At 37.8% G+C, this 26,625-nt stretch overlaps 1 protein-coding gene and 1 pseudogene across 2 annotated transcripts in view; both read left to right on the top strand.

The window, feature by feature from the left end:
* The window catches only part of CMSS1 (cms1 ribosomal small subunit homolog), a 325,256-nt gene extending 323,384 nt beyond the window's left edge, over window positions 1-1,872 (top strand). Inside the window, exons 9-10 of one of the 2 annotated variants that reach the window (XM_036219030.1) lie at window positions 23-111; window positions 1,562-1,872. In XM_036219030.1, coding sequence (XP_036074923.1) covers window positions 23-111; window positions 1,562-1,645 — 173 coding nt within the window. In that variant the 3' untranslated portion in view covers window positions 1,646-1,872. The remainder of the gene's footprint in view (window positions 1-22; window positions 112-1,561) is intronic. The other variant, XM_016144700.2, reaches the window with a different exon arrangement.
* A 3,101-nt stretch (window positions 1,873-4,973) lies between these two features.
* Window positions 4,974-26,364, top strand: LOC107510788 (annotated as a pseudogene).
* The last annotated feature ends 261 nt before the right edge of the window (window positions 26,365-26,625 follow it).

Here is a 26,625-nt window from a genome sequence, read left to right as displayed (position 1 = left end):
ACTCTCTCCCTGTCTCTTTCAGGTGGCCTTAATTTGAACCCCTTAAAGTTTCTGGTTTTTGACTGGAACTGGAGAGATCAGAAGTTGAGGAGGATGATGGACATTCCCGAGGTACCGTGTAACCAGCAATTGCCTTTAATCTTTTTTTTTTTTTAATTTGAACTTGAGTTCAAAGACAGTAATAAAGTCTTTGACATGGGGAGCCAGCACATTCTGGCCTTTGAAAGTGAGTTTAAAGTAACTACAATTATAGAGGCCATCTACCCCTTACATATAACTCTGTCCTTTCCACATGTTTTATGGGAATCAGCCTTGTTTCTTCATTAAATGACCGATGGCCTCTGTCCCAATGGGGACCTTATCTAGACTGTACCTTTGAGAAACAGGAAGATCTGGATGACTTGACATATTCCCCTGTGCCTTGCTTTAAAGACACAATCATCTTTGCTTTTTATCCTTATAAGTGCACTTGGAGGTGGGGGCAAAAATCTGCCTCATTGCCTGCATCTCCACATCCCCCAAATCTCACTTAATTTTGGTTTTGGGTGATGAGAAAATTTTTAATATCTCAGTGGATTAAAACTGATCGAATGCCTTTGTGAGCACAGCATTAGCTCATTATATATTTATGAAAGTAATCTATTATCATCATAATGTGAAAAATTTATTTGCCACCCACCATGTTACCATGGGGCTAATTTTTCAATCTAGCCGGATGTTTAGAAGTAGCAGTTGGAGAGAAAAGAATTTGTACAATAATAAATATGGCTGCCAGTCACCAAGCAGGGATGAATCATGGCAGTAACTAGCAAAGAAGCTTGCAGTACTTGGATTTACTCCTCCAAACATGCTGAATGAATTAATTTATCACATAAAATCATATCCCCAGAATGACTAGACCTGATTATAATTGTTTAGTGAGTTATATTGGACATCAGTCCAAGAGACAATTGTCTCAGTTCTCTACACACACACACACACACACACACACACACAAGTACACACTGTCCCCTGAACTGATGTAGGTTTTTTTTAATTGGTTTAACTAATATGATGCCTGGCACGTGATGATTTCAGTTATAATGTTAAATCTGAGCAGTTCACCACTACTTTTCTAATTATAATAATGAGAAATAGAAACAAAAAACACCCTTGTCACCCATAGTTTTGTTATGTTGATGTTAGTAGTAGTAGCTATCCTATATCAAAATATTGTGTGTAATCTGGGCACACCTTGGATATCTTTGTATAAGATTATTTTTGTACAAGATATTATTTTGAGCAGTGCAAACAAAAGGGTACTTTAATGAAACTGATGTTTTATGTAATACCTCTGCCTTTACTTATGTAAATATTTTAACTCAATAAAATGTGGGTTGGGATTCTAACCAATGTAGTGTATACTTGAAACTAATAATAAAATAAAACTTATATGGGTTAGAATTTTGCCATCCCCGATTCTATCATAATAGCTGCATAAATACCAAGGAGTCTATATGGTTGAATTTATTCACCAAGACCATCTTTTCTTGATCTTAACCTTTTTTCCTCTCTCATTTAGATACGAAAGGAGGTTTTTGAACTTCTGGAAATGGGAGTCCTCAGTCTATGCAAGTCGGAATCTTTGAAGCTAGGCCTCTTCTAAGTGTGGTCCTAATGAAAATTCCAGTTTTCATGGTGGAGTTTGTATCTCGTTTAATGGCTCTGGCACACCGCAAGCACCCAGTAAATATCAGCTATTGTTTTATGATGTTAGCTTCATCGCCAGGTGGGTCGCTGGTAATGTTTGATGGGGATTCTTTCACTGCAATGAATCTGTTCTTTGCCAGCTTCCTTTATAATAAAGTATGATCGGCTTGTTTTTCTTTCACCGACTGGCCTCAGATCTGACTGTGTGGGAGAAAGAGCAGCTAAGCGACCCGAGGCAAGCTGCTTCCCTTTCTGAGCTTCAGTTTCATCAGCTGCAAAATGGGAATGCTATCTCACAGGATTGTTGAGGGTTCCATGTGATGGTACATGCGGAACAGATTTGTAAACTGTGAAGCCTCGTCCCAGCGTGAAGGGTGGCAGTGCTAGTGGTAGAAAGAGCTGCCAGCATGTGTGGCACTTTGTAAACACGTAAAAGCCAACAACATAACTACAACTGTCTTGCTCATTTATTTTTTAACTTGTTATTGTGGAATGATTTCAGACTTACAGAAAAGTTACAAAAATAGTATAGAAAATTCCCATATCCCATTCCCGTAGCTTCTCCCAGTGGTGCCATGGTACCATTATCAAAACTAAAAAATCATTGTTGGTACAGTACAGTTAACTAAACTACAGGCTTTATTCAGATTTCACCAGTGTTTCCACTGATGTCCATTTTCTATTCCAGGATCCAATCAAGGATCCCACATTGCATGTAGTTATCAGATCTCCTCAGATTCCTCAAATCAGTGACCGTTCCTCAGTCTTTCCTTCTTTTCATGACCTTGACACATTTGTAGAGTACCAATCAGGTATTGTGTAGAATGTCCTTCAATTTGAGTTCACGAATTGTTTGCTCATGCTTTGATTGAGATTCTGCATTTGTTGGCCGGAATATCACAGAAGTCGACCTTGATCACCTGGTTGGTGTGGTGTCTGCTGATTTTCTCCACTGTAACACTGCTGTTTTTCCCTGTCAGTCTTGGGGGAAATAACCTTGAGCTGCACAAATATCCTATCTTTCCTCATACTTTGCCTATCAACTTTAGCAACATTGATTGTTCTTGCCTGAAACTGTTATAACTATTGTGATTTTTCTATTTTTCTCACTGCTTCAACATTTATTAATTGGATTTTTTCTGTAAGAAAGAGCTGCCTCTTTCCCCCATTCATTTATTTGTTCATTTGTTTGTTTACATCAGTATGGACTCGTGAATGTTTATTTTGTTTTATGGGTTATAACCTAATACTATTGGTTTTTATTTTATTGCTCAAATTCACTTCCCTCTTTACTCATTTAAATAATGTATACTGATTATACTGATTAATGTGTCAAGCATTGTTTAGGGCTTTCTCTTACATGTAGTCTGTCATGTTTAATCGTGTAAATAGTCCTGAAGGAAAAGTAATCATTCACATTTTATAGATGATGAGTCCATACTGATTCCTAGAAAGGCCACCCACTAGTTTTAAGTAACAGAACCAAAAGTCAAATTCAGATCTCCCATATTCGCTTGTAGACCTCCTGATTGCCTGCTTAGGGTTTCAAGCAAATAACCAATAAAGAAGCAATCAGATGCCACTGCTGGTATATTAAATTCCACATTCGAATATTGTGAGACTTTAAATGAGCCTACCAGTATAACAAATTAAACTCCAGCAAACACACACTTCCGCACATTAGTGACTTGCTGCTGGTACGCCTCCATAATCTGGAAACCACACTCAGGGACTCAAAGGAAAGAGAAGTAAGTTCTATTCTGCAAGATCCCAAGTCAGACCCAACCAGTTAAAGGAAAAAGAAAAAAAGCCACCACAATAAGAAAATTTATTCAGACTTAGCCCCATTATTTTCATCCCTTTAATCCTAACATATGAGATGTTCTTGGACAATGGTAAGAAAAAAAACACACACACACACAGTCCTTCCCAGTACAGGCATTTATTTAACTTCTTGTCAATTAACATGTCTTAGATTGATCTGGAAGACAACATCAAGCATGATTGTATATGCAGACTTGCAAATTAAGACATGCAGTGTGTGCATGTCAGAATTCAGACCAATCCACTAAGCCACTAATGACTTACCAAAACCAAAACATGAGACCACCATGAATATTATATGTATGTGTAAGTATGTGTGAGTATGAGTATACCTCACATATATAACCGCTTCCTGATCTTACACTCATATTTAGTACATTTGTATCCCAGCAGTTAACAAGAAAAGGCAGTGAAAAAATGAGGCAACCCCATACAGACAAAATGACTGGTAATGTCTGAGGAGGCTATCTACACAGCAGTTAAAGAGAAATGAAAGCAAGAACTTTTGAAAATCACTTTCTCATGGATGATAGACTAGCGGTTACCAGAGGGGAGGTGGGAAGTAAAGGGGATAAAGGGGGTCAAATATGTGGTGACAGAAAGAAACCTAACTATAGGCAATGACCACACAATGCTATATATATATATATTACTGTCGAATTGTACACCTGAAACTTACTGGATTTTGTTAACCAATGTCAACATTAAAAATAAATAATTAATTATAATAATAAAATAAAAATAATAAATAAAAAATAATTTCAAAAAATCACTTTCCGAAGTTTCTAATGATACTACAGTACAACAGCTGCTAACAAATCGTTATATCCATGTCAATCTAGAACAGTGGTTCTCAGCCAGGGGCCATTTGCAATGTCCAGAGAGATATTTGGTTGTCACAACTACGGGGCATTTAGTAGGGGCGTCAGAATTGGCATTTAGTGGGTGGAGGCCAGGGACACTAAACAATTCTACAGGACAGCCCCCACGACAAAGACATATCTGGCAGAAAATGTCAGTAGCACTGAGATCAACGAGCTCATGAAAAAACAGAGCATATGAAATATAATTGTATGCTTGAAGTGGTTTATTTAGAAGAGAGAAATACGTTAATACAAAAGTACTTATAAAATGTATATCTGACTATTTCTCAAGAACGTTGCCCCAGAAATGTTTTCACTACCTGCAATGGTTAATTTTATGTGTCAACTCAACTGGACTACAGAGTACAACATAGCTGATCAAATATTATTCTAGGTATTTCTGTGAGGGTGCTTTTGAATGAGATTAACATTTAAATTGGTGGACTTTAGTAAAGCAGATTGCTCTTCATAATGTGGGTGGGCCTCATTGTGTCAGTTGAAGTCCTAAACAGGACAACGGTTGAGTACCCCCTTCCGCGGCCCCACATGGAGCAAGAGAGAATTCTGCCTTCCAACTGAAATAGCTCTCCCTGGCTAATGGCCTTCAAACTGGGACATTGGCTCTTCCTAGTTCTATGGCAGCCTTCAGACTCAAACTGGGACATCAGTGCTGGAGATTTTGGATTTACCAGCCTTCTACATAATCTCGTGAGCCAATTCCTTATAATATCTCTCTCTCTATCTCTCTCTCTCTCTCTCTCTCGCTCTCTCTCTCTCTCTCTCTCTCTCAAGCCTAAGAAATACTGTTCTTACTGGTTTTTTTCCTCCAGTGACCCTTTTGCCAGGCATTATCTCATTATCTGTGTAGTACAATCCCACTCGATTGGGTCAAGCACCTAGATTGCAACACACTCGATATCTTGTAGGCTAATCTGTGCATATAATCTAATCTTATAGGCTGTTACTACCTTTTAAACCCAAGCTTTTGACCATGTTTGTTTACTGAAACAAATCATAGATGTGAATTAGAAGTTTTTGCTGCTGTCTTCTCACACAAGCCTGTCTGATACCAACAGCCATACCCGTCACCGCCTCTAAACCAGATTCAAATGCCGTGCTGAAAAGTTTCCATTAGCGTTGTGCTTTTTTCCCAGTCTTGCAAGTTGAAAGTTTTGACTTTGAATTGGAAATCTCCTAATGTAAGTATTTGCATTTATTTTGTATTCCTTTAAACTAGTACACTTACCAAACCCATAGCCTCCTTAAATACAAAATGGTGTCATGTGGCTTCCCTGCCTAATGTTAATCAAAAAGGAAGATTAGAAACTCACCTAATTTTTTAAAAATCCTAATTCTACATCTTAAACTCATCTTAAATAAAAGCATGTAATTATTAACAGCCTAATGAAAATGATGTTAGTGGATTTCTAATAAGTGATAAAAACCCGAAACCAAACCGAAATACCATCTTGCAGTGTTGAACATTTAATCATTATCTGTCTTCCTTTTCCTTTGTCTTGCATCCTTTGGGCTACTCCAAAGCATTCGCTTGGGAAAAGTTTAGGAGAGAGGTTTTTAATCTACATTTTCTACTAGAGTCTTTCTTATGTATGAAAAACTAGAAGCTGCTGAGATTAGACATCTGTGTTTTCTAATCTCTGTTCACTTCTCTCTTCCTCATCGCAAATAGCAAAGTTAGCAAGAATCTGAGAGCATTTTCCCAATTGGTTTATATTCACGTTAGGGAATAGCCACATTTGGAAAAAAGCTAACAGCCCTAACTTTTATTTTTCGTATTAATCTCTAAGGATTTAAGCAGGTTTATAAAGATAAATCCATTTTCTCCCTCTCAGGAAGGGCTTGCCTTGAATTAGTCACCACATCCCAGAAACAGCTCATTGGAACTGCTCGGTATCGCCAGATGTTGGTTTATCCAAACCCTGCTGAGGAGTATTTCTTCTCTGTGTGGCATCTGGCACAAAATATACCTAATTATGGCTGACTGAAGAGAGCTCTGCTCCTGCTGATTGTCAATTCTGGTTAAGGAATAATTCCAGAAAACAACTACAGCTACGAAGGAAGGTTCACATTCTTAAATTAATATTACCATTATGTGCTATTAATCTGAGTAGTAATGTTAGCAATGTCTTAAAAGTATATCTCAGCCACTTGCAGGGCCAAAACGAACAAGACATCCCAGAATTGCCAGTCCAGATCACCAGACAACACCGCCTTGCAGCAGCAATTACCTGTTCACCAGCTAAAGCGCTGGGCCACCAGAATCCTCTCTGGCTTTTTTGCCACAGGCACATTCTGCTTCTGCATGGGCATCGTCCTTATAATGTCTGCAAAGGGCATCAAGGAAATAGAGATTTGTTACTTCTCACATTTTTAATGCAGTTTCTAAGAATTTTCAGCTTTGGGACTATAAACGAGTGGCCCATTTGAGAAAGCAGCCCCTCAACAGTGAACTGGATGAGACTGGAACATCTCTTTTTCAGCTGCCGGGTGCGGATGATGACAGACCCACTGTGTGATGGCATTATTTATCCCCATCCCCTCTTCAGGACAACCACTCTCACACCAGTCAGCTCAGCCGTACTTGTTTACGGGGGTCCGGGAAAGTCAGAAGATTTTTATGCTGCCAGAGGACCAAGCAAGCAGTTGATTAGAGGTGTTAGAAGAAGAGGCGAGGCCAGATGCCCATGAATCATGTTTTAAAAAAGTAAGGAGCCAAAGAAAGAGGTCTTCAATTTTGCCCCACTTTCAAGCATAGTGTCTTTCCCTTTGCAAATGAACTCCCTCTGAGATTATCACTTTAATCTAGGAAAGGCAAGAACCCAACTCTTTCTGGCATCTTAAGGATACTTAGCAAAATGAACCAAGTTCTACTCAGAGTGAGAAAAGCTGAAACTAAAGGTACATCCCTCAGTCACAAGCTTTTTGCCAATACGATTAACAAGCTGTTGGAGGATGAGACCCCCCCACACACACCCCCCAAAGCTTGTCTGGGGAGGAGAGACAAGAGCTGCTCTAAGGCTAAATCAGCCACACCCATATTAAGGCTAATGAATCAAGTGAATGTCTTATTCAAATCAACTCTGAGCTGATTATCAGATGTCCCAAACTGTATGACCACTCCAAAAGCAGCCATGGAAAGCTGATCTGTTCCTTCTCCCCACATGGAGTGGCAAAATTATAAAGGCCAAGTCTGTCAACAATGATTTAACATTTATGAGTGTCTGAACGTGCTAATAGTTCTGTTGGATATGCATATAAGTCAGATAAGTAAAAGTTGATTTTTGCCATCAGTGAGCTAGTGATAGAGTAGGTAAGAAAGACGCATGTTTGATAATAACAAAGAGCTCAGCCATAGCTGGCTTGTTCACAGTATCCACAACCCCTTCCTTGTCCATTGCCCAGTACATAATAGTCACACACTTAGTTGAAAAAGAAAATAGATTAGGACAAGTAGTGAAGGCTTTGAAAAGGAAAACATGGGTTCAGGTCCCACTCCTCCCATTGCCTTTCTACTTACATTTTCTACAGTCCTGCCCCCCATCCCAGCTCCCTGTAGCTTATCTCTCCAGGAATTAAGTGCCTTAAATCCTTTCAAGTCCTCTAGTACGATATGTAAACCACCAGACCCCACCCTGTGGCAGAGACGAAATGGCAGGAGGAAATTAAATTTGCCTTGTGGAAGGGGGTAACAAAGTCATTGGCTTACAAGATTAATATTCATTTCCACAAAACAACTTATCCTATTTTACTATTTTCTTTAACTCCTTTCTTGCAGGTTCTTCCCTCCCTTCTGGTCACCCACCCCCACCCAGTGTGAATTGCATGCTCATACGTATGGGGCGGGGGCCTCACTCTATGGTTGGCAAAGCCACTCTGCAAAAACTTGCAACAAAATGCTTTTATCATAATGTTAAGGGGATTTTCCAATGGAATTTATTTTTTAGTCACATTCTGTTTCTAATGCTTTGCTTTTATATAAGAATATCAGAAACCACCCAGAAAGTGGGATCCTCTTTTGCACATGGAAGTGTTTCATTATACTGAGTGATGAGATAAAGTACGTATCCCAGGCAAATGTGACCAAGCACAGACCTAGTAGAACAAAAGTACTGAGTGGGCTTTCCTCTTCTCACTTAACCCTGAGGCTCAAAAAGGAAGTGCTCTTTTATACAGTTCATTCTAAGCAAGAATGATAATTTCTGACTCTTGAAAATTCTATTAGAAGCAGATGATAATCTTTGCTGTCATTTTAGAACTATAGGCTTATAAAGCCACTTGAACACCAAAGCAGACAATAGATCAAAGATATGTCTTCCTCATAAAATTTTTAGAGCTAGAAAGCACCTTAGCTATCTATAATCTACTCAAAAATCATTTGATCATGAAACATTTTTTTCCAATTCTGCATTGACAGAACTTTAACAAGAATCCATGGACTAGAATTTATACTACTATGGTGACCTCACGGACCAATTGATTGGTAAATAAAGTGATGCTAATGAAATGTAGGCCCTGGATGCTAAGTTTTTAACTCAGGATCAGAGATTGGCTGATCAAGGACTCCAGTTTCCTTAGTCACAGTTCAGTGTGCTAGCTCTCAATTATAACACATCACCGTTCTTTAATGTTCTTCTGCAGTTTTACCAACAGAAAAGGCATCAGTGTTTTCCAAAATAATAGTTCCAGCCTTGCTGCTTTTTTTAAAGAATGATTTAAGTAAATATACACATCTAAGTAAAATTAAGTAGCCTTTTGTCTAATCTTTAATTTAGTACTAACGCTTTACCTATTTGGCTTCGAAATTCCCAGTGGCTTTGCAAGGGTTCGAAATTCCTTCTGTCTGTCTTGTTCATCTTCTGTCCCAAAGAATCCTAAATCCCACTGGCCATTCACCAAGGAGAAAGCCGCTCTCTTGCTTCCCTGCCCCCACCCCCACTCCTGTAATCTTCTAATTACTCCTCAACACCTTGAGGAAAAAGCAGAAGCCCAAAGCAGCACCCATGACAAACCCTGGGCACCTGAGATGTCGCATGAGGGCCATGCGCAGCTCTGGGCCCTTCTCCAAGCCTCCTTTCCTTACTCTTCTTCTAGCTGCACCTTCACATAAGTGAATCCTTCAGCCAGAGTTCACAGGATTTGCCCATTGGGACACACTACCCTTTTTTAAAAGAGTCTACCATTTTCACAGAATTTAACTTTTAAAGAAAACCGTAACGTTTTAAAATCAGAATGATTCCACATATGTCAATGAGCCTATATTTTGGAAATACTTTTTCTATGATCATTTTAATAACTTATTCTAGATGTTGTGTAGAAGTATTTGTTAGTAAAAATATTTTCCATCCAATAAAATGGAAAAACAGTGAAGCGACTTTCCCATAAAGCTTATTAGACTCAGGCTGTAAGGCCAGTTCTCATGAGACATTGGTTAATACTTTCTTAGTGATACCTCTTTATGATCCAGGCGTAAGGCTTCATCACAACAGATTACATAAATATACAACGGAAACACCGAATTCCAGGTTTGTGGCGAAATGCTGCAGGTCCCAATGAAAGACTGCACGAAGGCCCACTCTGGAGGATCAGCAGAAACACACTCATCTTGCATGGGGAGCTGCCCTTTATTTGTGGCCCAGACAACATTCCCTTAACCCAGAAAACTTAAAGACTTCAGTGGACTTGGGGCTTGAATTTTTGTATATATACTCATATAACTTTTTAATAATTTAATCATTGTTTTTCCCTGCCTGTCAGATTATTTACACAAAGAGATATGCAAATTGTGCAAAACTGCGGGAAAATGCCATTAATTTTGACAAAGAATGTACCTGCTCTATTCCATTTTACTTTTCAAAGACAATTCAGGTAAGTGAAATGCAGGAGCCTTCACTCGGCTATATGCTGATTTTACACTTGGCATGATTTCCACCAAATACTTCTCAAAACTCAAAATATAAAAACCAAGACAGGGTGTGGGTGGGGGATCTTATAAAGTGTTGCGTTCATGTGCGACTCTTACCCAACTTTGTAACATAATTCTCAACATCAGTCAAATAGGTTTTACTCCAAATGTCAGCACAAGAGGGACCCATAGAGATGACTGAATCTAACCACTCATTTCATAGTAAGAAAATTAATGGGCTGAGAGGATAAGTGACTTGACCAAGGTCACACAGTGAGCTAATGTCAGGGGTCACACACCTAGTGGGACTCTCCTTGGGTCTCCCTAGGTCATTCTGCATATGCAATTGCCTTATCCCAATCATTCTGCATAAGCAATTGCCTAATCCCTAAAGCAACTCTTGGCCTGGCTGTCAGGCACTGTGAGAAATGCCAAAGAAACATTAAGAGAAGTCCCTGCTCTCCGGGTGATTAAAGTTGTGTGTTAGTCCAGGTCCTCTGAGAAGCAAATGCCAAGACAGGATTAGACATGCAAGAGATTTATCGTGGGAACTGCCTGTAAGGGAAAATGGGGAGGGAGCAGGAGGAGGCTGGGAGAGCAGTCAGGCCACAACACAGTTCTAGGATCCCTGTGAAGCAAAGGGAAAAGGAAAAGGAAAGAGGGAGAGAAGGGAAGGAAGAAGAGAAAGAGGGATAGGTGAGAAGGACGGGAGGGAAAGGAAGAAAGGAAGGAAGGAAGATAGGTCTTAGCAGTCGTATTCTTAAGTTTCGCAAGGCTCCGTTAACTTGCAAGGTTACCAATGACTTTCATGTGGATAAATCTAGCAGTGAGTTCCTTAGTGCCCTGTCAGCCCCCCGGACACAGGTGATCTTTAACGCACTCTCTTCTCTTGGCTCTTAGGATATCACACTCTTGGATTTCCTCCTAGCTCTCTGGCTACCTTTCTTTGGTTCCTTTTCCTCAAACTCTATTTTGAGATCTGCAAGGCTTTGGTCTTAATCATTAGTCATCTCCTCTCTGTATGCACTTACTTCCTTGGAAACATCATTTCCCTCCTGGCTTTAAATGCCATCTATTGCCAACACTCTTTTATATCTTTAACCCAAACCTCTCTTCCGATGTCCACGCTTGTATATCCACCTACCTTCCTGATGTCAGAATTTGGATGACTACTACATATCCAAACTCAGCATTTCTAAAACTGAACTGATATACATTTTCACCCTTGTCCCACCTCCCAAATAAAACTGTGTTCCACCCACAGACTTCTCAATCTCAGCTAATAGCAGCTCCATCCTTCTGGTACCCAGACCAAAGGCCCAGGAGTCATTCTTGACTCTTTCCATTCTCTCACCTCTGCTACTAGTATCTAGTCCCAAGCCACATTCAACTCTCACCTAAATTTTGTAATAACCTCCTCACAGGTCTTCCTGTTTAAATCGGTGTGTCAACATAGCAGCCCAGGCTAACTTTTTAAAGCATAAGTCATATCATGTTATTACTCCTTTGCTTATAAATTCCTACAATGGCTCCTCTTTCCACTAAATGAAAAAACTTAAGGCTTTACAAGGTCTTATATGATCGGGCTTCGTATTTCCTCTCTGAGCCTATCTCTCCATTCTCTTCCCCACAGCTCCACTCCGGCCACACTGGATTTCTCAGTCCTCAAACATGTCTGGCATACTCTTTCTTGCCTTGTTCCCTGTACCTGATAGCCACTTAGCTAATTCCCCTACCTCCTTCAGGTCTTGGCTTGATTCTCACCTCAATAAGGCTTATGCTGGCCATCCTATTTCATACTGCAGCTTGTCTCCTCGCCCCACCACTGCACTTCTGATCCTTGTTACCTTGCTGTAATTTCAATTTCTTCCATAGTATTTATAACCTTCTAATATGTTATAGAAATTAACAGTTTATTATATGTATTGCTTATGGTCTCTCTCTGTATCTCAAGCACCTGTAACAATGCCTGGCATACTATAGATGCTCAATTAATGTTTACTGAGTGAACATATGACTCTTCCTCCATATTTCACATGGTAGATGCTCAAAATATTTGCTAAAATATTAAATGAATGAAGGAAAGATAAAGTGCCAAATGATAAGGCTTTATGGTCCAAGAAGCTTTGATTTTATGTGTCATTTATTTCCTCTTTGATGCCAGAGGAAAGCATGTTGGCATCAGTAATATTCTGAATACATCTGTATTGATTATGCCTATCTCTAATCATTTTTTGAGAGTAAATCAGATTTAAAGGATAAGGAAATTACTGTTGTACTTGGGTTATAAGTGAGATCTATATAAAGTCGGTGGGATAAGTTTTACATATGTGTTCTTTTATTATAGGTCAAGATTCTCGTTCTATATAGCCGTGCCTTTTCTTGCCTTTCTCAGCTCCCCATGCTGCCCTCCCCCAACCCAAAAGTAAAAGTTAGCGCGCTTAACTGTTGAGTGGGGAGGCTTAGAACAAGAGATTTGTTTTCTCACAATTCTGGAAGTCAGAAGACTGAAATCAGTGTGTCAAGTAGGGTTGTTCCTTCTTGGGGGCTTAAACATTTGAAGAAAAAATCCAAAGAATAAAATATTTAAAGGGCTTCAGTTCCCATCGATCTGTGTCCTTTGAAACTCCAAAGGCAAATGAAGTGTTACCAGCTGCTAACCATTCCTTTCAGGCAAAGGCTTTTTCATAAAAATCCAGCCAACCACTTAGGACAATCACAGGGTCTTCCACTCACGAGTTGGCACACATGACATGCTTGGCGATGAATCCCTGTGAGACTCTCTGCCTCGAACTCAGAATCCTGCACAGAGTGCCACTGATTTAAAGAGAAGAAACACCATAGAGTATGCGCCTCCAGGACTAATCGAAAAGATGATCTTGGAGGCCTTGTTAAGCTGAACCTTGGACAAAGAATCATTGAAAAAAGATTATTTAAACACTGCTGTCCCTAGTGTGGTGAGTGTTCTCTGCCTGTTTATTTCATCATTTATATGAATATATAACCGAGTAAGTAAAATTCTCTTTTTATCTTCCAAGAAAATGGATGGTAAATTCCTTTCTGTAGATTTCATATTTTCTGTAGTTAAGGGTCAACAATAGGGGTTTCCTCTTTGGGTGAGGACATGTGATCAGTCATTCCCACTGTGCCTGGCTTATTCACCTTCACATCCACACTTTCTGTTTATTATGTTGAAGCCTGCCTCTTTGTCAGGGTCCAGCAATTCCTCTTCTCAGTGTCCTAAAGATTTTTCTCTTACAAGTGACTAAGCTCTCCAGCTTTTGTTGTTTTCTGTAACTGCCCACACTTACCGTGACCTTTATTTCCAGCCTGCTCTGGGCACCAGCTCCCATTTTCCATACCCATCCTCTTATAGTTCCTTGGGATGGGGCCAAAAGCTTCTCCAAATGCTGTTTTTGTATAATGTAAGAAAATCAATTGACTCAGGGAATTGTAAAGGAATACTATTTCTAGTGCTGAATATAGCATCTAACATGGGAGTCACTTAATAAAAGTTAGACCTTCATATATTTTTGGATGCAGGCAGTAGGTAGAATATTAATTATGAACACCTACATTGGTTATTTCTGTTTGCATCATATATGCTGTTAGTAAAACCTGTATCAAGTCTGCCTAGAAAATTTCTAGGGCCTTGGTAGTCACCGTAAAGGTAGAAGCATGGTGATAACCTGTAACTGGACAGCCTCATACAGCAGTATACATGAAAAGGCATGTCTCTCGTGGTAACAAGGCTACTTACTACTAAGGTGCAAATCACCTTTTTTTAGAATCAGTGAATTTTTCCATTTTTTTGTCCATAACAACTGCCTTACAGTTTCTTGAGCAAGTACTACATGCCAGGTACTGAGCTAAATCCTAGGGATAAAAAGACAAAAATATCTGGAGCCAGACCACAAAAAGCCAACCTCTTTACACATGCCCAGTATATACATGCAGCTAAATGTGCTTAGTGGCTCCAATTTTAAATCGTGCTTCATGCCCTTCCTTTGAAATCATGTGACTTTTGATGCCTACCACAACCCCTAGGCAAAGCATTTTTCCTAGTTTTGTTGGGAAATAACAATGTTTGTGAAATCAAATTCTATATATTGAGAATATAAAGCCTGGTTATAAAAATTTGTCTAAGGCAGGAATGCAGTAACCTTTATAAAAATAAGTTATTTAGTCATTTTAGTTATTTCGTATAGACCAAGATTTTCCAACACTGATTTTTTAAAATGATTTCTTGGGTTTCTATTTGATGTAAAGAAATTTTCAGTTCCCATCATTTTTTTCTGTACTACCTTCTATATTTAAAAAATCCTGTCCATATTTATTAATATTCCAGTTTATTTTCCTGACTCTCTTTTGATTTTTTGCTTTTCTCTCTTCAGGGTAATGTTTACATGTACTACAAATTGTATGGCTTCAATTAGAGCCTCTATCAATATATTCTATCCAGAAGTAATAGCCAATTGATGAGTAGAGATATCAAGGTAAAGCTTTATTTACTTAGGCATAATACTCTTCAAAAAAAATAGGTATGTCTTTCAGTCTAAAAGAAAGTATGGAAAATAAACTCAAGCTATGGTTTTACAACACAGAATTGCTCATTTCATTCTTGAATAAATTGAAGGGGCTAGGTATTCAGGATAACTGCTGTGGAGAAAGAGTATTTTCCGTCTTCAGAGCAGTAATGTGAACCTTGTCCAATTGAATGGTTATCCTTTCATGCACCAATGTTTTATTTGACAGAATTTTATATTAAAATTGGATGCATATGGATTGTCTAAGTCTTAGTAATAATGAGTCTGTCAGAAGGGCAAATCTTCAAGTACCTTTCAGCCACAATACAGGATTTTATGTTTCTGTTAATAAAGTTGATGGCATGTTAGAGCTGCTTCAAACAGTAGAGTTTTGGCTTCTTTGAATGACTGACGTGTTGAATAGATTTCAATATTGTTTCTTCACATTTACTTTTGTAGTTGTCTTTCAAGTTGCCCATTTCAGGTGGTGGATTCACCAATCATTTTGGTAGTAACCTTGAGTGGTTGGTCTCAGTCTGGCTCACCCTATATCTAGCATTGTTTTTCCTATAATTGGGGTCTTCAGTCTAGCCAAGTTTAAGGAAATTAGGCTCCACTTGAATAAAAGCCTTTGGTTTAATTGAATACCCTTTCCGACCTAGGATTACAAAATTTTATTCTTTATAGATGATATTCAGCATGCTAGCAAGATGAGCTAGAAGGAAACCTTTTCTATACTGACATTATTATATAAAAGTGATAAATTAATGACCACTCTTTTAAAAATATATTCTGATTCTGGAGTAGATGGATTCCCTGTGATATCTAGCGGTAAACCCATGATTTTTATACTTTTTGGAATGTAAATTATGCTTCAATAAAAAAAGGTGTTAAAATGTGTTCTCCAGTGTAGACTCGGGATAATACTTGTACAGCCAGCAAGGTAACGTTTCTTTGTGCATATTTGGTATGTTACGGATTTAATAAGGAGGAAAACAATGTGTGCATGTGCACACACACACACACACACACACACACACATGCACACACCCTCCAAAATACAAAAATTTTCTAGTCTAAGTGAGCCAAAAGCCAGGAAAAATCAGTTAACCGTCCATAATGTTGGCCTGTGCCAATAAATCAGTATGGGTCAATTTACATTGCCAGTGTTCTCACTTTCAACATTCTGAGGGAGTTTACCAAAAGCATTTCTCATTCCTGTATTATCTTGTACCCAGGATGTTGAAAACTGTGCTCCATTCAAAAAGTCCCTCAATGGGCTCCCATCGCTCCTTGTGGCGCTAAGGTCCATAGCATATTCAATGGTAGGTGACTTTATCTATCTCCCCAGTATACTCTTTCATAAGTGTGTAAAACCTAAATGTCCAGAAGATCACCTCTGCAGCTGAATGGCAGTTCTTTTTTTTTTTTTTAATTTTGTATCCATTCCCCACTGATTTACAGCATTTCATTGCAAATAAGTTCTTCCTTCCCAGAGATTTGAAGTAGTTAGGGACATGAGTTAAATGAGGATTAAGAGTATTTTTCAATAATTGGGGCCTTGGCATAAAGAATAGTCGTGTAATTCCAGCATCTATGGCATGTAGGCATGTTGAGAATCTGCTAAAACCCTGGTTTATTTTTCATCTGTGTCTGGTTTTGCATGTCAAGGGGTGGCAAAATGCTTGCTTATATTTCTAACATAATTTTTAATTTCCTTACAGACACCATTATTCTTTCATACAACCTTAATTGATCTATACATATCAGAGTGCCAATGCTATCAAGTGACATTGTGTGGTAGACAGATAACTATGTCAAGTTTCAGAATCCAAGTTCCAATCTTCCTAGCACATTTACAGGTAAGATCCATACATTAACTTAATATTTTTTTATCCCTATATAGAAACTTTGGCTTTTATATGTGGGCAGATATTTATGATTCCTTCTTATTTCCTTCTTTGTTGACTTCCTTTGTGTTCTAACTTTCCCTACTTATGGGCATTTCCATCACATACCTGTCAGAAACACAAAATGGTTGGAGCCCTGGTTCCTTCATGTTTACCATCTGTAAAAAGGCAATGTCGTAAGAAACTTCATGCTGCATCTGAAATTAGGGTAACCATGTAATTCATTGTCTGAACTGGTACACTTCCAAGAGTGAAAGGGGACACTAGAATAAAGTTATATGTTTATTTGAAATTTTTAGTTATTGATCAATAAATCTACATTACCATTTTGGTAGACCTATAAAATAATTCTGTTGCACACTACTTTAAAAATACAATTCTTTAAAATATTAAAATAACATATTTATGTACATTAAACCAACTTTTTTAAAAATATTATTATCTAAAGATGAAAAGTTAACATAAGCAGAATAACTATTCTAAATACATAGTCACATACTTTAATTACGTTCTTGGCCATATCTGTCTTCATTACATGCTCCTGTATTTTTCTAATGAATTCGAGGGGTGGGGGAGAGTTAATTATTTAAAAAAATATTGTATTAAAGTATTCTTTTTAATTTTTTCACAAAATTACCTTCTTTTTAAAAGTTTAATTTTATGGTTAATCAGTTTCAATTTGTTAACACCCCTAATTGATTCTTCTCTTTTGATCCTAATTTTTCTAATTGAGAAAATATCTGTAGGTACCCAGGTACCTACTTTGCTCACAGCCAAGTTACTAAATGGAGGATATTCTCAATTTTTTGTATTGAAATATGCTAGTATTGTAACCCAAATATTTTTATAGGCACTCTCTTAACTTCATGTTTTTCCAAATTATGATTCTTTCGAATATATTATCAAATTTAGGTCCTACAAAATCTATACTTTCTTGATATCATTTAATTCTAGTAGTGAAGAAAAAGTTACCCAGTTAAAAATAAGAGTGCCATCAAAAGAGTTTCCATATAAATTGAGATATTCTAAAGCAAAATTATAGAATTTAAAAATTAAATCTTGTACACACTTTGAACTCTATGTAATATGTTCAATTATTCCTTTGCTTTTATAAGGGTAAACTTCAATATTTTCCTGTTTGTAAGCATTGTTTTCAATAATTACAATTTACTAAATCTTCAAAAACTAAAGTTTTTTGGCATTCCATATTTAGGATACTTTCTAAAGTCTTTTCAACTATTTTGAACAAAATTCAACCAAAAGTTAGAAGGTTCAGTTACCAAAAAAGTTCAGAATTATTGCAGGATGCATCCTTTGATATACAAAATAGTTCTTTAAGGACTCAGACATTTCTAAAATGTTCTGATTGGTAACGTGTAGAAAGGAAGACCACATATACTACCATGCTGAAGCATTTCTTTCATTTAACATCTACATCATTGTAAAAATTTTACTGTTCACTTTCTCTAACTGAATATACAAAAATATTTGAATTTTCATGATAACAGCTCTTCTTTTGATTAATAAAATGTTGCAGCTTATTTAGATATGATTATGAATTATGTGTGTACCTCCATCAATTTTAAGCACATTTCTCTTTCAATTTCTCATTTTACTAAGAATATTATCTTTACTCAGATGTTGTGCTCCACCAAATTTGTATTTATGTTATCACTGTAAAGCAAAAATTTATACTAGATTGTTGAATTTTTAAACTAAATTTATAATAATATTTATAATAATATCAGAGGTTTTATGCTCCAAGATTGAATATCAAAAAGCTTTTCTCTGATTCCATGAAGAATCAAACCAAAAAAATCCAAGCCATTATTATAATTAACTTATTCTGGTTTTTTTTATTTGAAGCATATGAAGACACCGATATAAAACTGGCCTCATTTAACTATTTACAGAGTTCTTTTTGGGCTAATGGATCCAACACATTAAAGTTTTCCTTTGATTATAAAAAAAAAAAGTAATAAAAAAATGAAACTAGAAAGAAACTCATTTTGTCTAAAAAGGTCATGCTCACATAATGATATGTAGAAACGGACCTTCTGTAGCTACGCGAGGTAAATAAAGCATTGTCTTTGGATACGCTTTTTAAAATAAGCACAAACTTTTGACATAGATTCTGATGTTTTTCAGCAAGATTCTTATGGTTTTCAGCAAATTTACATCTTTTGATTTTCGTGTTGGTCATTGACATCATGATGGTTCCCATGGTAGTGGGTAAACATCAACCAATGTTGCAAGTATCCCATTTGTCAACTTGCTTAAGAAATTGTATTTAATTTTACATCAAACATACATATTCTATTTTTTAGCTCTTCAGAGCTAAAAGAATTTATTAGCAAATAGAAAACTGATACCGAAAAATAAAATAGTTCTATATTTACACTGTGATAAATAACAAAACCAGTTTTACAAGAGAGTTCGAACTGCTCAGCATCTATTTCCCACACTGTGTCATGTACATATAACATAACCTGTAATTTGCCACATTTCCCACTGATCCAACTGACCTGCAGCCTCGTAGCTTCATAAGTCTCAAAGGCCAAGACAGAGACAATGACCTAACTGACTGGAATGTCAAGAAGCTGACAGGGTTCACCGGGAAATGTTGTTTTGACTGAAAGGGTCTCTGGTTATCTTTCATTAATCACATGTTAAAGTAAGCACTCCATTCACTGCACATGGGTACTTCACACACTATAGCTAAAATTGTGGTTGAAAGATGGAAGGATAAAATCACATGTACATTATTTGTTTGGGATAAGTGCTAAATCAAATGGGATAGCAGACAACAGATATAAACTAGGACCATCTTTAGGCAAACTGGCATGTATGGTCACTGTATAATTGAATTCCTAGTTTTTTTCCTAGTTTTTTTAAAGGAACTTGTCAACATTTTCATGTTTTGTTTTACCACGTAACTACAGGCCTAATAACACCAAGGGTCCTTGGCTTTCTCTCATCTCCCACTGCACTTTGTTCTTACCTCCATCGTAAAAGTTACCACATTATACTGCAAATGATCTATCTGAATACCACCATCCCCACTTCAGTCTGTAAATTCCTTGAGGAAAGGGGTTGAATCTTATGCTGTTTTGTATCCCTGGTACTTGATATATAGTGAGCAATTAAGAAATGCTTATTATTGAATGAATGGACAACTACAAATGACCAACTGAACTTGGAAAATGAAGGAAGTTGGTGCCTCTTAGAACATGTTTCCCATATTCTCTTGGCGACATGGGCTCTAAAGAGATCAGAAGTTAGTAAGAAAAGACATGCTTAAACCTGTATGTTTAACACGCTCCCTGGGTGATTCAGATGTCAGTGCTCCACAGGACATATTGCCCCTGGGGCGGGAACTCTGGTTAACGTAGAGAGAGGGTACCTAACTAGTATTTTGGATCCTACAAATAGTAGAACCAGTTTTGTAGAAATGAAAAGTCCATTAAACAATTTTCTATTGTTGACTAGCTCTTTAAAATTCAATATGGTTTTTATTACCAACTTCTGTTCATTTTAATTGGAATTTCTCATCCCTTTATCAAACATTTATCAAACACCTACTCTTTAGTCCAGGCACTGGACTAAATGCCAATGAAAAGAAAAAGAAAAATGAGGAAGACACTGTACTCAAGAGTCTGCTATAGAGTGAGAGGGACAGACATGCCCACTGCGGTAAAGTGGGCAGCGTGAGAATGATAGTAAACTCAACAGACTAGCCTCCTGGCCCTGGCCCTCACCCTGTGCGGAATTCCAGTGTTGCTGTAGCGCTCACGCCTGCAGGCTCCTTGGCTTTAGAACAGGCTTGCAACACCTGCGCTCTCCACCTTGTCTATTTACCATTTCCTCCTCCTCGCTTCCAACTTCCAGCTCCTAGGCACAGTGCTGGGGAGAATACCTATGTAACACAATTTTCATGCACTTTCATGATTATTTCCTTAGAATACATTCCTATAAGTAGAATTTCTAGGCCGAAGTGTATGCAAAATATATTAAAGCTATTGATCCGTGTTCCTAGATTGCTAGAGATGTTAGTTCACAAACTCTGAACAAGAATTCCTATTTTCACTGCCTCATCAATGGTTATCTCTCTTTTTTCTTTAATTTCCATTTTCTTTAAACATTAGATGAATGGGTATTTTTCGTAACTTGCTCTCTTTAGATTACTAGTAAAGAAAATAAAGACATTCCCTATGATACTATCACAGAATACAATGCTATTATTTTGCTCTTCCCATTTTTTCAATGCTTCATTTTGGATGCATAATAAACATATAATTTGATCTGTCAATTTACAGATCAAATTATATGCTGCTTTCTTTTTAAAAAAATTTTTTTTATTATGGTGACATCGGTTAACAAAATCCAGTTAGTTTCAGGTGTACAGTTCAACAGTAAGGCATATATATACATTACATTGTGAGTTCACCACCCGTAGTTAAATTTCTTTCTATCACCACATATTTGACCCCTTTTACCCCATCTACCTGCTTTCTTTTTTAGTCCTATAAAAATATCATTAGCATTTTCTTAGAGTCTTTATTAACCATTATTTTTAATGGTTGAATACTCAGGTAGTTTACACACAAACACAAACACACACACACTTGCACACACACTTTTTTAAAAAGTCTAATTTTTAATTCTCTTTTCTCAAGAATGCAAACCCTGTTTTATTCTCTACATTCTAAGGAAAACTTAAGGGGGTAGATTATTTTTCTCAACCATGTCCATTATTTTCTTCCCACAGGAACCACAAAGCCCCCATACTGGCTTAAGCCTGTCTATAAACTGGACGACAAGGATTCAGGAAACAATGGCTTCGCTAATGATCACTTCATTGTGTGGATGAAAACAGCTGCCTTTCCCATTTTCAGAAAACTGTACCATCAACTCAAATGAATACTGTATTTTACTGAAGGCTTGTCTGCTGGTACTATAGTTTCAACATAACCTACAGTATCCTTTTATACCACTCCTTTCTAGGATGAAGGGAAGTCAGTGTCCATCTGAGCACTAGTTGTTGAATTATATCATTCTGTACTTTTCTAGCCTCCAATCAAATCTATCATCTCTCTAACTATCTATCTATCACCTAAAGAAATACATAGTTTTCTTACAGGTAGTACTGTCACTCCATCACCATATAGCTGTTTGTCTCCACTTTATATATTCAAATATGTACTTTTATTTTTTTAAGGAATAGCAGTTAATAGCAGTATCAAGTGAGTAGATATGGACCAGTAAGGAAGGACTCATTCTGTTTCCCAAGAAAGATTAAATAACACTGGACCTAGGGATCTAAAACAGTGAAGAGAAGTCTGCTCTATAAGATGGGATGAGATGGAGGCTCATGGAAATAAAAAGAAACTGGTCTACTAAGGAGTAAATTTGGAATATGGACTAAAAATAACTAACACAGAAACACTGTAGAACCTTTATTCTAGACAAAGTATCACAGACCAAGTTGCCCTGGACTCTAGGGGCAGGTGCAGTTCTTCCGATCCACGTGGGCTCTGCACTCGAGAAGCTGTGTTCTTCCCCCTCTTAGGTATGAAGCCAGCGAGTAGGAGTCAGTGCCTTGCTTGTGGACATACAGTCCAAGTTGGGAGACATATGTTTTAATATGAGATTCTGAATTTTTTCACTTAAGTAAAAAATACAAATGTAACTCTTGATTTTAAAACAAAAAGTACTCAACTTAGAAATAACACCACACGCTATCTTTGAAAAACTTTATGTTTAAACATAAATTACGCTAACTCGGTCTTCAGGCTTAATTTTAAAGTGTCTTCCTGATTCTCCCCGAGGCAGAATTCTCTGGAAGGAAGAATCTTTCTAGGGTTGCTGGCTAGGAGTTGTTTATGGGACCCCCAACAGGCCGGAAGATCTTAACACAAAATATCTCCTTAGTTTCTTGGCCTCTCAGGGAGCTTGAATGAAAAATTCTTGAAGATGAGTAAATGACTTTATGTGCTCCAGTTCTCTGCTCCATCTTTTCTTCTTTTCTGACCTAGAGTATGGACATCTCTACCTTGGTGGGGTTAGGGACATTCCTTAATCAGAGCTACTTTCACTGATGTGACACCATCTCTACCTATCAGTTTGTTGCGTCCTTTTGTTTACTGACCAGGAGTACTGTTTGCCTTTAGCAGGGTCTCTAATTCTCTTCTGTGAAAATGAAAGCCATGAATTACTCTCTCTTATGCAGCAGTATACATACAGATCAAAGAGTACACCGTAGAATATTACTTTTCAAATAAGATTTCAGCAACGCCTCTCCCTCCCTGCAAAAAAAAAATTGAGATTGAAAATTGCTTGACAATAGTCTCTGGAGTTGAACCTTCTGACCCCATCAGCTCCGTCTGTGATTGCCTTACCAGTAAAACAGTTATAGTTGCAATAAAGAAACAAACAAAAAAAATGTACTGCTGTTCTTATAATGTATGACAGTGAGTTTGGGGTTGAGGGGAAGAGGGAGTCCGTGTTGTAAACAAAGAAGACACTTTATTTCTCCTCTTGAGACAAGCTTTCCTTGGGTGACTTCATTGACAATCATATTTTTAATGCTGATGACTCTCAAATCTAAATCTTCCACACAGAACCTGAATCCCGAGCTTCAGTCCTATCCTTTCACTACCTTTGTTGAGCCCTGGTGTGAATATTATCCAATCAGACTCATAGCCTGGCTAATATGCACAGAGAATAACTACGCCTGAGCTGCAGAAAACGCCTACCACTTCTAACCAAAACGAGATGTTCTTTGTGGGAAGAAAAGACCCTCTTAATGGAACTGAGGGAGAGAGAAAACAGGCAGATGAGTTGAAGTGGCATCCAAGGACCTGATGACAATGAGGAATTTTGATGTAAAAGAAAGAGAGAAAACTAGTTTCCTAACAAGTGTCCTTGTGCCTTTAAATAGCACTGTTGCCAAATGATTTGAGGCCTCTTAAGAGTTTTGCTGGGAAATGCTGCTGTCCTGTGCCGTTGCTATGAGAAGCCTTTATTTGTTTATTAGTTTGGTTTACAAAAGACACCAGATGTTTAAAAACCTCAGGCCACATGCATAATCAAAATTACATCATTAAAATGCTAACGATAGCAAACCTACTTCAAACATTTTCTCCCCCAGCTGTGAGGGATGCTGGCTTTTTCAAAACCCAAAAGAATACCACACCTTTACTTTTCCCACCAAAAATGTTTTGCCATCTAGCTCACTATTTTTGTGTTCTTCACTCCTCTTGAAGAATTTTCCCTGAGACTGGAATTCAAACCTTAGCCTATGAAGGACTTTAGCCTACCCTGGGTTTCCTGGTTCATAAAACAAAACTTTAAGCTTGCTGTAAAACCTATCTGTATTCTTTTCATTTCTTCGGTTTTAAATATATTGTTCATTATGTTGTTGTCTGGAAGTCATTCATATCTGTGTCAGAATCTCTTTTGTAGATTATAACTATATAGAGGGAAGGCTTATTTTCTCTTAATTTCATTTCGGCAAGATAAAATACACTACTTGGTAAAGACTGCATGAAATTGAATATTCAACCTTTTTTAACTATAAAAACAACTATGGTTCAACCTAATGCGTTTAGGACATATATACAGTGGTAGAGCTGAAAAGTTCAAAGATATATCCTTAACAGGTTTTCTTTTCTTAGACTTTCCAGTAACCAGGTTACCAAGGAGAAAAATCAGTTGTTCTTTTCACTCTGACATGGAGTGGAGGCAGTAGCCTTTTCTTAGGTCTCACCTACACAGTGACAGGAGCTGTGACATGGTTGGCCTCCTCTTCCATGATGGCAGTTTCACTTGGTGCTGAAAGAAAGGAAAATGTCCTGCCTCCAGCAGTAAAGTCAAGCTTGAAAAAAAAAAAAGCAAAAAACACAGAAATGGACAATGAAGTAACAAAGCCAGAGATCTCTGACGAGGTCGAAATGACTGGGATGCTTCATCAAGAGAAACTGAATTGATGGACCAAGTGCAATACCAGGTGGATAAATAATACATGGAGGAGGAGGAGAAGGAAAAGGCATAATTGTGTATAGTAAAATGTCCTTGGTATGGGGAAGATAAATCATCCTTGAGCTCTAAACCAAGTCTTGGATATTTACTTGGAGTACCATCAACAGGCAAGATTAAGTGAGTCTGGGGTCCCCAAGATTAGCCAAATCCTTTTAATCATCAGTCAGGCTCAGACCACAAGTCTTTATCGACTGGTTGAAATTATTATAGACTACCCAACAGCAGTTGTTGAGCATTGAATTGAGAAATCAGGATGAATCTTGAAAACTGATTTATGCAATATTCTCTCCTTTTTATGGAGCCAAAACTAAGTTATCCCTGCTAAGAATAAATCAAGCAAAGGTTATGGCAGTGCCCTGAGCACACAAAATGCAGCAATACACCAAAAAGAAAGACTGGAGAGTTCCCCAAAGTTATTCATGCAGCCAAGAGAGAGGAACTGAAAGTGACTGATTCCCTCAAAAACTATACTCAGCACAAAACAATTCTAGAGCTTATATTGGGATAATAGTCTAGAATGCAGAATTATGTATGTTGAATTATGTATGTTGAGGAAGCCTCTCAGAGCTTATTTTAAAAGATTTAAATTCCTGCTAATAGTCATTTAGGAGACTAAATGAATTACCTGGTAAAGGTGTCAGGGCAAGAGGCCCCATAGATTTGTGTATGTAGGAGACCAGAATAATGTACTTTTAAAAACATGATTATATTATTTTATTTTTTGAGGGGGGCGGAGGAAGAGCTTTACTCTGTGATGATTCTAGGAGCAGAATTGTAATTGTTAAAGAAAAATAGAAAACCAGCACATATTTGTCTCTGTAGCAGCCAAGAAAGCATTTCTTTGTCATAACTTTCTGCATTTACCTAATAGTCGAGCAATTTTCAAAAAAAAAAAAAAAAAACAAAGTGATTTCAAGTTTGAAATCTCTCCCCTATCTCACCTTCCATGTGTAACCAGTGACCTCTGGCAATCAAGTGTGGTAGGCTAAGTAATGCCCCACCCTTACCCCAATGATATTCATGTCCTAATCCCTAGAATCTGTGAATGTTACCTTATATGTTGAAAGAGACATTGCAGATGTGATTTAGTTAAGGATAGTGCTATGGGAAGATTATCCTGGATTAATTACCTGAGTAGGCCCAGTGTAATCATTAGGGTTCTCATAAGAGAAAGAGGCAGGAGATCAGAAGAGCAGTGAGTGGGAGACGTGGTAACAGAGGCAAGAAGCTAGAGTGACAGAAGGAGGGGGCAATGACCCAAAGAATGCAGACAGCCTCTAGCAGCTAAAAAAAAGCAAGAAACAGATTCTCCCCGGAAGCCTCCAGAAGCCCTGCTGGCATCTTGATTTAAGACTTTGACCTCTAGGACTAGAAAAGAATAAATCTATATTTTAAGCAGTGAGTGTGTGGTAATTTGTTACAGCACCACTAGAAAACTAATAGACCAGGGTTTGGCAATGCTAAAGTCATCTGAGCACCTTTTGTTTCTTGAGCTTGGGTGAGCTATCCAAGGCAGAGGTCTAGGAAGGAACAGAGCTCACACATGAACTAAGCCCACTGACTTCAGATCCTGGGCTCTCAGCCCTCTAGTTCACACTGCTGAGCACTGACTGGAAAAAGGCATGAAAACATTGTTACATCTCAACCTTGTTTTTAGCTTATAGGGTGCTATATTAGTCAAGGTCCTCCAAAGAAACAAAATCAATTTGTGTGTGTGTGTGCGTGCGTGCGTGCGCGCGCGCGCGCGTGCGCACGCGCACTTGTGCCTCACAGTTGCTCATGAATCCCATACTCTCTTTACATAGGTTTCTCTCAGTTTCCTGAATACAATCTGGCCTCCCGCATGAAAG

The sequence above is a fragment of the Rousettus aegyptiacus genome, unplaced genomic scaffold (assembly GCF_014176215.1).
Source record: "Rousettus aegyptiacus isolate mRouAeg1 unplaced genomic scaffold, mRouAeg1.p scaffold_m13_p_4, whole genome shotgun sequence".
NCBI classification, from domain to species: Eukaryota; Metazoa; Chordata; class Mammalia; order Chiroptera; family Pteropodidae; genus Rousettus; species Rousettus aegyptiacus.
This window is presented reverse-complemented; position numbering and strand designations above follow the sequence as displayed.